Source organism: Aedes albopictus, chromosome 2 (genome assembly GCF_035046485.1).
Source record: "Aedes albopictus strain Foshan chromosome 2, AalbF5, whole genome shotgun sequence".
Lineage (NCBI taxonomy): Eukaryota > Metazoa > Arthropoda > Insecta > Diptera > Culicidae > Aedes > Aedes albopictus.
This window is the reverse complement of record NC_085137.1, coordinates 348,125,434-348,143,247: the sequence shown is the minus strand read 5'-3', so window position 1 is coordinate 348,143,247 and position 17,814 is coordinate 348,125,434. Positions and strand designations below refer to the sequence as shown.

At 36.5% G+C, this 17,814-nt stretch overlaps 1 protein-coding gene across 11 annotated transcripts in view; it reads right to left on the bottom strand.

The window, feature by feature from the left end:
- Positions 1–17,814, bottom strand: part of LOC115263194 (SCY1-like protein 2) — a 447,209-nt gene that overhangs the window by 68,020 nt on the left and 361,375 nt on the right. For 9 of the 11 annotated variants that reach the window (XM_062852674.1, XM_062852676.1, XM_062852679.1 and 6 more), the window contains one exon: positions 17,441–17,590. In XM_062852674.1, the coding sequence (XP_062708658.1) occupies positions 17,441–17,590 (150 nt within the window). Of the gene's footprint in view, positions 1–16,998; positions 17,591–17,814 lie in introns of those variants that run through there. The other 2 variants (XM_062852677.1, XM_062852681.1) reach the window with 2 other exon arrangements.

Genomic DNA, 17,814 nt, shown 5'->3' with positions numbered 1-17,814 from the left:
TCTGCTGACAAAGGACAAAGACTCCTTTTACGCACAGCTCAAACGCGAGTACGACCGCTGCCTAGGCCACGACGTCAAGATCATCATAGGAGACCTAAACGCTTAGGTAGGCCAAGAGGAGGAATTCAGACCGACGATTGGAAAGTTCAGCGTCCACCTGCTGACAAACGAAAACGGCCTACTACTCATTGATTTCGCCGCATCCAAAAACTTGGTCATTGGTCATACGTAGCACCTTTTTCCAATACAGCCTCCTTTATCGTTACATCGTTACACTTGGAGATCACCACAGCAGGCGGAATCGCAAACCGACCATGTTCTGATTGACGGACGGCACTTTTCCGACATTATCGACGTCAGGACCTATCGTGGTGCTACCATCGACTCTGACCACTATCTGATGATGGTCAAACTGTGCCCAAAACTTTCCGTAATCGATAATGTACGGTGCAGGCGACCACCACGGTAAAACCTTGAGCGACTAAAACAAGCAGATGTCGGCTCAGCATACGCACAGAATCTCGAGGCAGCGTTGCCAGACGAGGGCGAGCTCGATGTGGCCCCTCTAGAGAACTGCTGGAGTACAGTGAAAGCAGCCATCAACGACGCAGAACGAGAGCACCGGATACGTGGAAAGGAGTCGACGAAACGAATGGTTCAACGAGGAGTTCAGAGTCACAGTGATTTTGGAGGAGAAGAACGCAGCACGGGCGGTATTGCTGCAGCAAGGAACCCGGCAGAACGTGGAACGTTACAAACAGAAGCGGAAACAGCAGATGCGCCTCTGTTCATGCCGTTCCCATGAATACGAGAAACTCAACGCATCCCGCAACGGCTTTGTGCCGCGGGCCGAAAAATGCAGGGAAAAGGACAGAGGTCTCTTGATGGACGGGCGTGCGGTGATCTAAAGATGGAAGCAGCGCTTCGACGAGTACCTCAGGTCCTCGTGGAGGACGTAGGCACGAGAGACCACGACTATGCCAACGCAGCAGAGGACGGATATGAGCCACCTCCCACGTTGAGGAAAGTTAAGGATGCCATTCACCAGTTCAAACCCAACAAAGCAGCTGGTAAAGACCGTATAACAGTTGAATTCATCAAGATGGGCCCAGACAAGTTGGCCTGTCAGCACCGCTTGATAGCCAGGATCTTGGAAACCAAACAGCTACCGGAGGAGTGGAAGGAAGGAAGGATAATCTGCCCCATTCACAGGATAGGCGACCATTTGAAATGTGAGAGATTCAGAACGATCACCATTTCTTCCGTCGCCTGTCAGTGACCTAAAACGAATGAGTTCGTGGGAAGTTATCGAGCTGGCTCCATCGACGGTCGGTCGACAACGGACCAGATCTTCACCGCACGGCAAATCCTTGAAAAATGTCGTGAATACCATACCAGGTCTCAACGCATTACCTGTTCGTCTACTTCAGGGCGGTATACGACAGTCTCGACCCCACAGAGCTATGGAAAATCATAGTCGAACAAGGCTTGTCTGGAAAACTGATCGAAGCATCGATGATCGTTTAGCACAATTTCTAAAGGGATTCAGGTGAACTATCCAGTTGATTCGTTTCTTGATGCGACAAGGTAACGGGATCTAATGCCTATTCTATATTTAGTATCACTCTGGAAGGTGTAATGCGATGAACTGAGCTCAACAGCCGGGGTACGATTCTCACGAAATCCGGTCAATTTGTGTGCTTTGCGGATGACAGGGATATTATCACCAGAACATTTGGAACAATAGCAGAGCAGAGCCGTGTACCAGTCTAAAATGCAATGTAGCATGGATAATGAACATGCTAATAGGTGGAACGAACACGACAGGATTCGTCTAGGGAATAACGTTGTGATAGACTAGAATACCTTCGAAGTAGCGGAGCAGTCCTTCTACCTTGGATTCTTACTGATGGCTGATAACAATGAGTGTCGTGAAATATGGAGGCGTATCATCAGTGAAAGTCGTGCCTTATTAAGGAGAAGAAATTTCGGCCAAAAAAGATGCACACTTCCGTAACAAATGCACCAAATGTGAAATCCAGCAAAATTAATTGAAAACATGTGGTGTGTAAGGACGTACCTCGGCGTTGTGCATGAGAATGGTATATGGCGGCGAACGATGAACCACAAGCCCATAATTCTACTACGAACTCAGCATCCAGAAGGTGACTAAAGCCAGATGGATACGGCATTGTTAATCATGTGACCAGAACGCCGGAGAAGAACCCTGCAAAATTGGTGTTCGTAAAATCCGATCCGGATTCCAGTTTGATCCGGACACTACAAAACGATGTATAGATATTTGAATTTGGTGGGCTGTCCAAGTGTAACGTGATCGATAAAGGAAAAGTGAATGTTTTATCATTTTCTGAATAATAGTTGAATCAAGTTCTGTGACGACAATTTTGTAACTTTCCTTCTCCGAATTTCATTTTCCGGATGACTTCAAATTATTGTTATTAATATGATTGGTAACGAAACATCTACAAGTCTTTTCAGAACGCTATCAAGTAAAAAAAATCCTACTGATTCCACCTGAATTGTTAAAACTCTGTCCAGCTTCTTCCAAGAAGCATCCCTACATGTGTGGTACGTCGCCCAACAAATAACATCGAATTTCGCATTCAACTACCTTTTCCGCTATGATTCTTCCGTTCCACTGAATTATCGCATTCATGTACCTACATATGGCTGCTGCTGGCTGCTACCGTGCTGCTACTAACCGGATGCTGCTGGTTAACAAGCCAGAAACGAAATTTATTACTGTGCGTGAATTTCAATTAGCCACAACTCGGGTGTGCCGGGTTACTCTCCCACGTACCTACGCGTACACGACGACCTGGAAAGGACCCAGCGAAATAAGGCAACAATGGCAATTGCAAGCGAAACGATGATGATGACAGAACCGTCAATGAATAAATAATTTTCCGGCTTGTTATTTTTCCCGGGTTTCTTACGGTCGGGTCGGGTCGCACTGTAGGTGTTCCACCTCCATCCGTCCGTCGTCGGCGCCCCCTCCAATCGGATTATATCCGGTTCTTCCATGTTATTTTCTTCCGAAGGAAGGTACCTACCTACTCTTTAGCTTTGCTACGCGGAGCTCTCGAAATCTTCGTTTGTACCGTGAGTACGTCTACGAACCCCTCACAATCCAGGTGACTTTCTTTTTTCCTCTTTAGTACAAAATCAATGTTCGATGATTCTTATCGATAACAAACGGATTTATTTTTAGAAGGTTTACTTTGCTCAGTACTCTTCTAGGACTTGTTGCTTACGGCGAAGCTGATCGAAATTCATTTTGGTCGAAGGGTATGGATTTGGTCGGAAGAAGGGTGAATTTTAAAATGTCAACATCTCAATTCATTTCATTCATCAGATTTCCAAATAGCATAAATAATTATAATGTAGCGGAAGATTTTTTTTCATTTTGTTCTTATCATGTACATAAGTTTGTGCTTTATGTCATTTAATTACTCTGAAACATGTTGAACTACTTGACATATAACGGAAATTGACATGATACATTATAAAATAAATAAATCATCTGGTAAATCCGACGCTCCAATTATGTGCGTTACTTACAGAAATTTACTCGTTGCTATCAATCTGTGTACAGGTATACATCGATTTTGTGGAATTTAACCCTATAATACCCAATCCGACCTTTAGACGGGGTATAGTTTGAGCATTTTTGTAATTTTTGTTTCGTGAAAAATCAAAATTTTTATATTTTTGGCGGATATTTAGGACTGTTTTGTATATCTCAAAATGGTTTTTGGTGTATTTTGAAGCGTATTTAAATTTTTGAAAAATCATTGAAAAATTGATGTTCTAGTCACCTTCTAGAAGTCATTGTTTATTTTGTATTAAATCGCTACAATTAACATATTTTAAATTTTTCTCAAATCATTCTATCCTAGCTTTATAGTTCAAGGGAATCGAAGACACTCTTAAATAATTTTCCTTAAAATTACACGGAAAATAAAATTTTCTATGAAAAAAATTTAAAATAAAAATATTTCAGCAATAATCATAAAATCTCAAAATGTTTTGATTAAAAAAAAATCCGTACCCCAAATAGGCTTCCAGGAAAAATATAAAACTGTGAGGATGTTCAAAAATAAAAATTAGAAAAACCAAAAACTGAAATTCACGAAATCGAGAATTAAAAAGAATCATCTTCCAAAACATGTTTAATTCTGTTAAACTGTTATTTTATTCATCTGTATTAACGAGATTTTTAGCCCTGGGCTAGTTCATCTCGGAACCCACATCCTTTCCGAAGGAAGAGCTCACATTTTGTGAGTTTGTCGAGAGTGGGATTCGATCCCAGGTCCTCGGCGTGATAGTCACATGTTCTAACCATCACACCAGGTCCGCTCCCCAACTGTTATTTTATTTTTATTTCAATTGTACATCAAAATGTTTGGTACATTTTGGTTTGGTACAACATCTAAAAACTGCACGAAAACTGAGTTTTCGATAAAAGTCACGAAGTTTTTTTTTGGCACACATTTTAGTAGTAACTACTATCTCTCTAGCTTGTTACGATCGTTATTTGCACAGTCAGTCGTAATGTATTGACGATTTATTTTATTCTATCTGACGTTTCGGCCATGGATTTTGGCATTTTTCAAAGGAAAAATTACACAGCGTAACAAAAATTAATTATTGGTCTGTCTCAAGAGCAAACTTATATGTCTCTGACAGATTTTAGACCGCTGAATCTGAATCCGAGCTCAGATTTGCTCCAGTACGTCACAACTTTGAGATATACCTCAATTTATAGGGCAATATATGCGATTTTGGGCTTTTTTGACTGCAAGCCATTAAGCAAGGAAATATTTTTTTAACCAATCAAAGCATAAATTGGTCAATTAACATCTAAATTAACGACTCATGCAAAATATTTCGTTTTACCAAGTCCAATTTGATAATTTTAAGCGATTTATGTTAGGTTCGATATTTCCCATACAAATCACCCTCCAAAAGTTGCATGCAAGTTTACATACTGACATAAAATGCGTAAATTTATAAAGTTTGAGATGGTAAAATGAAATATTTCGCATGAGTCATTAATTTATATGTTAATTGGCAAATTTATCTTTTGATTGCTTAAAAAATATATTTCCATGCATAATGGCTTGCAGAAAAAAAAAGCCCAAAATCGCATATTTTGCCCTATAAATTGAGGCGTGATGGAGCAAATCTGAGCCCGGATTTGGATTCAGCGGCCCAAAATCTGTCAGAGACACATAAGTTTGCTCTTGGGACAAAAAAATGTTGCGCTGTGTTATCTACATAATAGTTACATGTGTAAGCTAAGCTGTGACTAAAAATATCGTTTCAAAATTAACTGTGACCTAAAATTGTACAAAAAGCAATGAACCGAATAAGTTGACCAACACTAATGTAAATTGTACCAAGGATAAGGACGATAGACAATTTTTCTCTTAAAAAAGGTCAAAACGTCGGGAAGAATAAAATGAATCGTTAATGTATTGATTCAGATAGCGGTTTCAACGCAATAACAGTTGTTTGCATAAATGTCCCAAAAATTAAAAAAGTTCAGAAATTCAATCAGGGATTCCTTTGAAAATGTCTCCGATGATTTACCCTGGCATTCCTTAACGAACTGCTTCAAAAATATTTTTTACTAAGTGCTTTATAAATTCCTCCAGGGATCCCTTCTTAAATACCTCCAAGGGGTTCCTTCGGAAATTTAGAGATTCTTGGCAAGCACTGAATAGAGGGTGGTTTCTGATTGTGCTGTATTTGCTGAACGCTCTTTCTGTACGAGCAGTGTACAGGGCATACTCAAAATAACTGGGATAGGTAACATTTTTACTTTTCAAAAAATGGTCAGCTCGCTGTAACTTTAAGAAAAGGGCATCAAATAATTTCAAATTTTTACTGTAAGTTCATCAACTAGTTGCCACGGTGTGCCAAAAACCGTTATTAACAAATAAAAATGTCCACCCAAACGGCACCCGGCATTCGAAAGATATACTATTCTAGTATCTTCTCTGAAAATTTGAAAATGTTTCATCGAGGGAAACTAAAGTTTTTGTGATTTGAAGATTTTGAGCCATTTTCATAGAATTTTCTTATATGAGTAAATATTCGCGCACGGTGTGCCTGAAACCAATATTAACAAATAATAATATACACCATACCCGAGCAGACGAGAATAGCAACAGCATAATAAAATGTGTTATTTTGGAAAAATAACTGAGTAGCGGAAAGAGTTATTTTCATGTTATTTACATAACATATCCTGTTATAAACTTGTCTGTCATAAGCGGCAAAATAACAAATATTATAACAAAAAAATGTTCCTGGAAGACCTGTTTAATAACATGTTTTGTTAGTTTCAATAACAACTTAATAACAGCGAATTTTGAAAATATTTTAATAACAAATTTTGATATGAATACGTTATTGATAACAATCTGAAAACAAAATTTGCTTTTTTTTCTGTTGCGGATAGGAACTCCTCCAAAGTCCCATATGCATTCAATGGGATACGCAACAATAGGATCTATTGTTAAATGTTTCATTCATAATTGGGACGCTTTTTTTGTCGCAAGCGATTTCTTATCGAAAACAAAGAGAAACAATAGTTCTCGTTTATTTTCCAAACAGCTTACGATGAAAAACTACCGTCGTTTTGAAACCCTTTATTAGGTGATTTATTGTTTATAAGATTAATTTACATTATTACCTCATTGATTGACACATTTATCCTAGTTAATCTAAGTGGGCTCGATGCAGTGAAATCAATAAAAATAAAATGTCTAAAAATAATCAATGGAGTTCTTGATGACTTATTTTTTTTACATTTTTGTCGAAAATGTGTTGTTCGTCGTTGAATTCCACCAGTTGATCCAGAATGTTTCATAAAATGGCTAACACTCTATTACACTCTCTATTTTCGTATTCATACCTAACTGAAACTGGGACAAAAAAAAAAGGTATACTTTTCAAAGTGCTTATAAAACAAAAGGCTGATAAGTTGGCTCTGTAACGTAATGTCAGTAAGAAGATGAACTGATGACAAAATAATATTTTCTCTTACAGTTCCTCACGGAATGCTGTGAACAACGAAAATCTCGAATAGTGTAGTTTTGATTGCAAAGCTAGTTATGTTGTAATATTAATGATCAAATATTTGTACTAGTCTCAATGACACAATAATAACTGAACTTGTGCTACAACAAAACAAGTTATTGAAATGTAATTTAAAGAAAATATACCAAGAGCACGATTATAACAAAATAAGATTGCCCAACAGAACATGTTATGGAACGGTGATGACTTAATAAGTTAATAATAACAAACCGAGATATAAAAACAGGTTTTGTGACTCCGTTGTTATTATTTTGATATTTTCCTCTGCTCGGGTATTGACACCCGGCGTTCGAAAGATATACTATTATAGAATCACCTCTGAAAGAGGGAAACGAAAGTTTTTACTGTATGAAGATTTTCCTCTTTTTCATAGAATTAGCTCATACAGTCGAGACTCCTTTTAGACGCTGCCTCCCACTTGACGCTCACCGCAAGTTCTCAGATGTCTTGCATCCAATCCAGCTGATTTTAGTACAGTTAGTGCTTATTATAGACTCATCACATACAAAAAATGAACTAAATTGGTTGGAAGACAGCCTGGAAAACGAGGTGGGCGTAAAGGGGGGTGACAGCGTTTAATAGGAGACCTGACTGTATATGGCAATATTGTCATAGAGTGTTTCATTGGCTCTTCAAATAAAAAAAAACAACTGATATAGTTTCACAAACACCATTCCAAAGATACAACATTCGAACAACTAGTCTGAAAATTTGACAACATTTCATAGAAACAATCGCAAATCACAGTGGTTTGAAAATGAGGGGCCCAGAATCAAAGGGGTGTAAGTGACCATTTTGTAGATTTTAAGCTGAGCATATCATAAAATTCTTCAGATTTCAAGCTTTCAGAAACTTTTTTAAGATTGTTGCTACGATGATTAGAAAAAATACAATAAATCAAAGAAAATTGGGTTGATTTTGAAATTCCATACATTTTGTATGGGATGAAAAAATGGTTAAAAACTTTAAACCTCATTTACTCGAAAGTGGGTTTTTGTCACTTACACCCCTTTGCTTCTAACCCCCTCAAATATAAGTTATAATAAAGTATATTGAAAATGTTAGTAACTTCATAGAATATTCTTCAAATTTCACATATTTATCATTCCTCGTAATGAATATATCTTTTGTACCTCATCTAGAACTTTGATTATACATCACATTTTTTGCGATACTGTTATAAAACTCAATAGGTGTTTTAACGTGTTATAGACAATGCGATATTATGCATATCCCTAATGAAATTGGAATCAAAGCTTAAAATCGTTGTTACTGATGATAATTCAAATGAAATATTTATAAATTCACGGAAAACACGTTGGTAACATGACGTATAAAGCTGACTAGGAAAACGATTAACATTCAGGTTTACTTTAAGAGCTTCAATATCTTAAACATTATACCAACGATTTACAAAGCCTCCTAGGAATACCACAACCTTGGGCTGTGAGTTCACTTTAACTCTCGTTTCACCATGAAAAGTTTTCAAATTTACCGACCAGATACCAATATATCACGTGCTTAAAAACAAAAAAAAACGGGTTCCAGACTCTTTGAAAGTTTATGTAATCAAGGCTCACAACGTGCCACATTTTTGTTTATATTCGAATAGCAGGTAGCTATGGAATTAAATTTAAATTCTCAAACCATGGTGATTTACATGCCTCTCAATGAAATGTTGTCAAGTATGTTGTCATTTATAATATGAAGAGCATCGTATGACAATATTCCATTATATGAGATAATTCTATGGAAAAAGAGGAAAATCTTCAAACAGTAAAAGCTTTGGTTTCCCTCGATGAAACATTTTCAAATTTTCGGAAGTGATTCTATAATAGTATATCTTTCGAATGCCGGGTGTCAGTTTGGTGTACATTTTTATTTGTTAATAGCGGTTGCAGGCACACCGTGCGCGCAAATTTACTCATATAAGAAAATCCTATAGAAATGGCTCAAAATCTTCAAATAACAAAAACTTTAGTTTCCCTCGATGAAACATTTTCAAATTTTCAGAGGAGATACTAGAATAGTATATCTTTCGAATGCCGAGTCCCATTTGGGTGGACATTTTTGTTTGTTAATAACGGTTTTTGGCACACCGTGAGTTGTGTATCAGTGGTCAAAATTTGGAAAAGTTCGAGCCATACTACACGAAGTTATAAAGGTTCTAGAAAAAGGTATAATTATTCGATAGCCAACTTTGAGCTGTTATATCTCCGGATTCAATGAACCGAATGCAATGAAATTTTGATCATTTATGACTTACATAATGAGCTATCAGAAACTTTTGACTCAACTTAAAATTCTTTACACGAAAGAAAATTATTACGATTGGATTATGTTTCTAATATACCATTAATTTTTCTAAAACTGCATCATCGTTTCAAAATTTGAGATAGTAATTATAGTTCATTTAAATTCCCTCTAATTGACTTCAATATGAATATGTTTTGAAAGGAAGTAACAAAATAACCGGCATTAAATTGAAAAAGTAATGGGATGCATATGAAAAATAGATAAATTTACTAACAAACATAGAATAAATGAAACCGTCATAACTTTTTTTCTTATTAATAATTTCAAATTAAGTAAACTGTTTTTCAAAGTTCATTATCTGAGTCATAAATGATCAAAATTTCATTGCATTCGGTTCATTGAATCCGGAGATATAACAGCTCAAAGGTGGCTATCGGATAATTATACCTTTTTCTAGAACTTTTATAACTTCGTGTAGAATGGCTCGATCTTTTCCAAATTTTGATCACTGATACACAACTAGTTGATGAACTTACAGTAAAAATTTGAGCATATTTGATGCCCTTTTCGAAAATTTACAGCGAGTTGAACATTTTTTGAAAAGTGAAAATTTTACCTATCCCAGTTATTTTGAGTATCCCCTGTAGATTTGTACCACTATCTGCTCTGTCGCCTTTTGATGCAATTAAGCAGTGTTAAATAAAAGTTAGTGCACCCAGAATTTTCAACGTCATTACGACGGTCTTCGAAGAAAAACTTACAAAATCAAATCATCATGTTACAGATTATTTCAGATGTGAGATTCATTCGAGAATTTTCTGCAAGGAGTCTTATAGAATCTTTCCTAGGGGTTTCTTCGTATTTTTCAAGGCATTGTTTCGGAAAACCTCCCAGTCGAATTTATAGACTAATAATTTCTATAAAAAATATCTCCAAATTTTCCTTCAGAGATTTGTTCACAAATTTCTCCAAGGAATTCTTTGAAAAAACTTGATAATTCTTCAAAAAATCTTTCACGAGTTCCTAAAAAAAGAAAAAGTTATTCTGTAGAAAATTCTTGTAAATTCACTTTAAAAAATCATCCAAGAATTCCTAAAGTGATTCAGTCAGAAATTCTCAAGGAATTCTTTCAAATAATCTTGCATCTACGAATATTTTCAGATTTTTTTTTCATAGAGATTCCTCCAGAATATTTTAAACCAATTATCTAGACAATCTTCAATGAACATTCTCAAAAATTCAGGATTTCTTTAAAATTTTCTCAGAAGCTTTCTGAAGAATTTTCTCCAAAGAGTGGTTCAGAAATTCTACAAGATATTATTGAAAAAATTCCCAAAATTTCTCCACATTTCTTTAGATATTTCTTTGAGACATTTCTCTACCAGAAATTCCTCCAAAGAATTCTTAAGAAAGTCTTCGAAAATCCTCCAAAGATTCCTTCAGGGATTGTTATACAGAGTCTTTTAGAGATAAATATCTCACATTTTGTTAGGTATTCCAATATGGGTTTCCAGGTGTTTTTCAAGGTATTCCTCCTGGAATTTCTCAAGAAAATTCATATATGGTTTCTTAAAATATTTCTGTTTCTTCCAGAAATTCTTTCAAGAATGTATTTAGTGAATCTTATTCAGTTGCTATTAACTGGCTTCGAAACAAGTTGTGTTGCTTGGGGCTGAAATCGGGGAACCTAGACAGCTCTGATTTTACTATGACAGCACTGGAAATAATTTATCACACATCTTGTCAGTAATCTGCCAAAGCATAACAAGGACCTTTTTTTAATGGAATTTGGTACAAATTTTGGAATTTCATCCATCAGCTGTGTATATGTATGGCAGTGATGGAATTACTCTCATCATGAAGCAATTCGCGAGTGTAAAGCCAACACAAGGATTACTCACGATTCCGAGAGTAAACAGTGTGTGAGTTTATTCGCACCCGCCTGTTTCGTGAGTAGGAAGCAAAACAAAAACAGAAACACGTGAAGAACTAGTGGAGGTGCGGGAAGTGCATTTTATTGTGATTATAATAGCAAATCCAGTGATTATACAACATAAACTAATGCTTCATTATTGTTCCTGAAAAGTAGCACTGCCAGTCGTTAAAATGCGTTTTTCGTCAAAATGCAAAAAAACTCACGAAGCTTCTTGAATCACATGCGAGTGCTTGCCAGCTTCGTTTACTCACGATTAAAGAAGTGCGAGTATTCTCGGGCCCTGTTGTTCACGAGTATGTTTGTTTTGGTTTGTGTCTGCTCAGCTGCAATCTTCATCATTGTCCATCTCTGGTATACGGGTCTCCAGTTAGCCTAGTGGTTACCCAAGTAGCACTTGTAACTTACGGAATATTTTAGAAAAATGATAGGGGAGACTGGGGAGACTTGATCCCTTTTTCTTAATTTACCTGAAACTTTAAGAAAAAAACACAAAACTAGATCCGATTTCCGTACAAAATGGCAGGTAAACATCTATTGCAAGATAATACACAACTGAAGGCATTTAAATTATTGTTAAAGTTTTCAAAACTGTGTTTTTATGGAGGCATGTCTTATGAAGTATTTTTCGAAAATGGGTGACACTTGATCCTCCTTTGAGCACATGGTTTATTTAAAGGGAAAATAATTCCAGAGTCTCCTATTCATTTTCTTTTCGAGTTTTCTTGAATTTTCGATGAATATGGAATGTTTGAAATTGTAAGATTTTCTTAAATTTTTAAGGATATGCAGTATTTTCAAAATGGGGAGACTTGATCCCCCTTTTCTTGGTTTGTACTAAAGTTATAATTATCTGACACATTTTATCGTTGAATAGACTAGAATTCCAAGTAAATAGAGGCTTCCGAATAGAATTTTATTTTTCACAAGTATAATGTGTGTGTAATCCTCGAGAGATCAAGTATCCCCATGTCACTGTTGTGTATACTAAGCTGAATTAATTAAAATATGTTAACAACAGCCTTATTTGGATAAATAAGTTTGAAAGTATTTTATTTCAACTATGTGCTGTGAAATTTTGACATGATTTGGTTCAATTTTCACAAAGCTATTGAGATTTTTCGGAATCGCCTAAAAGATTTCTGAAGGATTGAAAACAAACCATCAGCCGTTAAAAAATAATGCAATGTACAATCGAAATCACTTGTAGCCAAAACACAGTCGTTTGTCCAGGAGTAGTTTTGGAAAAATTATGCTAGAAGAAAAATGTTTTTGATTCCGAGCAAATATGGGGGAACAAGTCTCCCCAGGGATCAAGTCTCCTCAATCTCCCCTAAAGATTGCATAGCCGTTTCACTTCAGACTACTCGTAACTGTTCTATATTTGCAGTATACATCTTGGTTGCTCAGACATCGCAATGCAACCTTAATTTTGCAGAAGCTACATTAATGTTACATGGTAGTTTTCGTGTAATATGGTCCTGAACTGTCAAATTCAGAAAGTTGCATTTTTGCCATTATCCTGTTACATCAAAACCAAAAACCAAAACAAATGATCAACCCACCAGCAGCGAAGTCAGTGTTTGGTTACCATGTATCATGTTACCGAATGCCGTTAACGACAGTGTAACTATCAGTTGTTTCATTGTAAACACATATAAGACGCAAAAAAACGTACGATTATTTAGTCACAAATGTGCAACCTAACTGTTACTAGTAGGTTAAGATCAACACTGTATGTCAAAAGTATTAAGTAATTAGATATGTTTGTATGCTAAAACTTAACAAATAAGATGTTTAGAACTTATTATTTTAAAGAAGCTCACGGAACATCCGAACTGCCTATATTTTTGGGTGAATTTTATAAAAAAAAAAAAATGAGTATATCGAATAAACTAGTTTCACAAAAAAAAAACAAATAGAGATGCATCGACCCAAAGGGGGGGATCGTGAGGAGAACTCAAGTATGACGATTCCGTGAATTAAAAAATTGCTTTCATGCTTATATTTGGGAATTCTGTATGAAGTAATGTTTGATGTAAATATTGATATCTTCATACATCCAACCGGCAATGTAGGTTCTACCCAATAATCACAATGGCGATGAGTTGTAGTAGTTACAAAAAACTGTAAACACTTAATATATCTTTCAATTACGACTATGGGGTTCAGCGAACAGAATAGAAAAGAAAACTTATCAGAAAAGATAAATAAACTGGCCTTACAAGCCTAGTACCCAGGGATGGGAACACTCACTTGCAAAAAGTTACACTCACTTGCTATTTTCTCAGCTCAGAAGCGTGCAATCAAGAAACGATGTATGGACGACTTTTGCTTTGTGGTTTTGTCTAAAACTTTGCCGAATAGAGTAGGGGTCGCACACGAACCTCAAAACCGCGACATAGCTATGAAAGCGACTCTCCACGAGGTGAGTGTAATTTACATTCACCTCGTGTAGAGTTGCCTTTGCAGCTCTCTCACGACTTCGGTATGCGTGTACGACCCCTACTCCATTCGGCAAACTTTTAGACAAAATCACCAGGCAAAAGTCGTCCATACATTGTTTTTTGATTGCACGCGTCTGAGCTGAGAAATCTGCAAGTGAGTGTAACCCTTTGCAAGTGAGCGTTCCCATCCTTGCTAGTACCCTTTCCCGTTCAAAAATTGTACAACGAATCAGTGCGATGTGCAAATGTTTATGCTAAAATTGTCGAATTTGGCAAGCGCACGTGTTTTTCGCTAGTAAAATTGACAATTTCACCAGAAAAATACTATTGCCAGTCAATTTTATGACGGTGTCTCGACGAAACACATTTCCATTTTACTAGAAAGATACTTATTTCAAATCGCCATTACCATGTTTATCATTTTCCATAATTGTTATGACGAAACAAGCAATGTAACTTTGAGTTTATTTTTCTATTGCAGTGTAAACAAACTATATTACACATTGGTTACCATCTAAGCTCTTATGCGACGAACGACATATGTGGCACAGGCTCCAGCTCCTGCGCTTTTTCGGTGTAGCTGTAGAAATCGACGTTGCAGTCTTTTAAAACCGTTTTATGAATTTTTCACGTAGAAATTACTGTGATTTAGTTGTAACAAAGCATGCTGCTTGGGTAATTACATGGATCGCCAATCCGGAGACGGCAGGTGCGATTCCTGTTTCAGTCGGGAAAATTTTCTGGACTACCTGGGCATAGTATATCATTGGACTTGCCATACAATGTACAAATTATACAATGCCAGGCAAAGAAAGCCCTTCAATTAATAACTGTGGAAGTGCTCTTAAACACTATGTTGAAGAAAGGCAGGCCAAGTTCCAATGCGAACGTTGAGCCATAAATAAGAAGAAGAAGAAGAACACGAAAAATAGTAGAAGGCATCTACTAAAAGTATCAGGAATATATTACAATTCTTGGTGAGGAATTCATGAAATCATGAAAGAAGTTTGCTAGAAATCTTTGAGGAAATATATGGCGCATGGCCAGTTTGCATGTATCCGCCAAAAATGTTATCTGCTAGGGGATCTGTAAAAAAAATGTCGCCAGAGAATTACCCCATATACTCCGCTCATCTGAAGTATGTTTTGGTGCTTTTATGGGTGTTCCACAAGACAATTTATTGATGTGAAGTGCTCCGCGTGTCAAAAAGCAGGAAACCCCTGCATTGTAAGTCATAATAGTACAAAATGCAAGTTTTGAACTGATTGGATATTGCAAAAATTACCATTAAAATGTACATAAAATTGAGGGTCTATATAACCGAGAGTCCAATAAATCAAGGTATACCTGTACAATGATGAGCCCCGTTAATGAAATAAAGATGACAAATCATGTGATCTTTCATGGAATTCAATGCTGTCGATAATTAATTTTCCAGAAGCAACGCGCTACAATCTCAACTTTGACTAAACCCTCATTCCATCAGAAATACTCTTTCGACCATAATTCGTACGACCAAATCCAACAACTCCCCCTGTCTTTTTTTGACACACTCGTGCAAGCTGTGTTATGGGTTTTATCAACCTGTACGTACATAATCATTTTGACGTGCCGTATGTGTGTTGTATGTCTCTGTACACATTTCCGTTTCCTCTCCAACTTCACCGTTTTCAGAGCAACAATTTTACCTCGCCTCGGTTTTCCTTATTTTATTATGCATTACACGTTCTACAACGACGAGCGGCTTTTTGGGAGTGGGAAAACTCTCGAGGGTGTGAGTTATTTGCTTTTCTATACACGTTTCGCTTATTCTCAAGATTTACGAGTATCACATGTAAAATTGTGCAACCGAGAATATTAACATTTAACCTTTGATGCATTCGTGATTTCACTTATCTATGAACGATTTGCGTTTGAATCGTCACTACGACTGCGATTTAGTGTACTTACGTGACTCACATTGGAAAACTTGACGTTTTATTTCTGTATGATTTACAAACTGGTTTCTTACAACTCGCTACCGCTAACGGACAGATCTAGCTGCTACAGAGGGATAGATAACTTCGACCTCTGCCCGGGGTCGACTCAAAAACAATCCATTGATCTTTATCATACCTTATTTCTAGTAAATTCTATGCTAAAATAGTTCATGTCTTCGACAGAAATGAAAATGTACACATGAAGAATAGAGAACTGGAAGACAAAAACGATGAGAGTGGTTCCATGAGGTGCTTATGATGAGTAACACTCAGTGAGAGCGTGAATGTGCATTTTCGCTAGATGAAACCAATCTAATATAGAGTGTACAGGGGATACTCAAAATAACTGGGACAGGTAAAATTTTCACTTTTCATAAAATGTTCAACTCGCTGTAACTTTTTGAAAAGGGCATCAAATATTCTCAAATTTTTACTGTAAGTTCATCAACTAGTTGTGTATCAGTAGTCCAATTTTGGAGAAGATCGGACCATTGTCCACGGAGTTATAAAGATTCTAGGAAAAGGTAAAATTATCCGATAGCCAACTTTGAGCTTTTATATCTCCGGATTCAATGAACTGATTGCAATGAAATTCTGACCATTCATGACTTATATGATGAACTCTTAAAAACGTTTAACTTAACTTTAAATTTTTAACAAGAGAAAAAGTTATAACGATTTCATTCATTTCACGATTTTTTAGTAAATTCATCAATTTCTAATATGCATCCCATTACTTTCTCAATTTATTAGCGGCTGTGTTGTAACTTTCCTTCAAAACACATTTATATATAAGTCATTTAGAGGAAAATTAATTGAACTATAATTTGCATCTTGAATTTTGAAACGATGTTGAAGTTTTGGATAATTTGGTGTTTTATTAGAAAAATAATCTAATCTTTATAATTTTCTTCCTTGTTAAGAATTTTAAGTTAAGTCAAAGGTTTTTCATAGCTCATTATATAAGTCATGAATGGTCAAAATTTCATTGCATTCGGTTCATTGAATCCGGAGATATAACAGCTCAAAGTTGGCTATCGGATAATTTTACCTTTTCCTAGAATCTTTATAACTCCGTGGACAATAGTCCGAACTTCTCCAAAATTGGACTACTGATACACAACTAGTTGATGAACTTACAGTAAAAAATTGAGAATATTTGATGCACTTTTCGAAAAGTTACAGCGAGTTGAACATTTTTTTAAAAGTGAAAATTTTACCTGTCCCAGTTATTTTGAGTAACCCCTGTAAGTGTTGCTTTGAGTGGCCACCTGGGCCTAAGGCATGAGTGAGTGATTTGAAAGCTGGTGCAAATGTACAGATCAATAAGATAAGTTAAGAAAGATATCACACTGTGTTCATTACTGACTAGGCCTCTACAACGAGACCACAAGGCTAGTTCCAACATCATACAGACAGAATGTTGAGAAAAAAACAGTACAGTTGGAAAATAAGTTCACTATAGAGTGTAAAAGCATTTCTAAAGTAAATGTGTAGTCGAGGGAGGAAGTGTAACACCTTAGCTTAAAATTACTTAGTAATGAAAAAATTTAACCACTGAATGTAATATTGAGTGACGGACACTTTCGTACATAATTGTTTCGAGTTTGACTACTAGAATTTCCATTGAAAATAGACTGTTGAACCGGACTTGCGGCACCGGAGCCACCACCGTAACCAGTCAGTTGTCTTACCATGCCGGAACCGAGCTGCTGTAGCAGACCCGATCCGGACCCGAGCGGGCCGGAAGTGAGCACCGTCGAGGTTCGGCGGCTACGGATCGATTGCATGCTGGACGAGAGCAAAAACGGCACGCTGCTTGACGTATTTGGCATCGAGCCGCCCTGTGGGAGAAAAGAGACGGAGAAACACAGAGGACAAACACAGGACGGACGCACATACGAGAAACGAAGATGGAAAAAAAGAGAAAAAAGTTGTCATTAGTTGGATTGATCATAATATTTAGGTTACCTGAAATGAATGGAATGAATGGTTTAAGGTCAAGTCAATCGGAACCGAGCTTTTATTAAATATGACATTATTTAACATGAGGGAATCTCATTTGTAA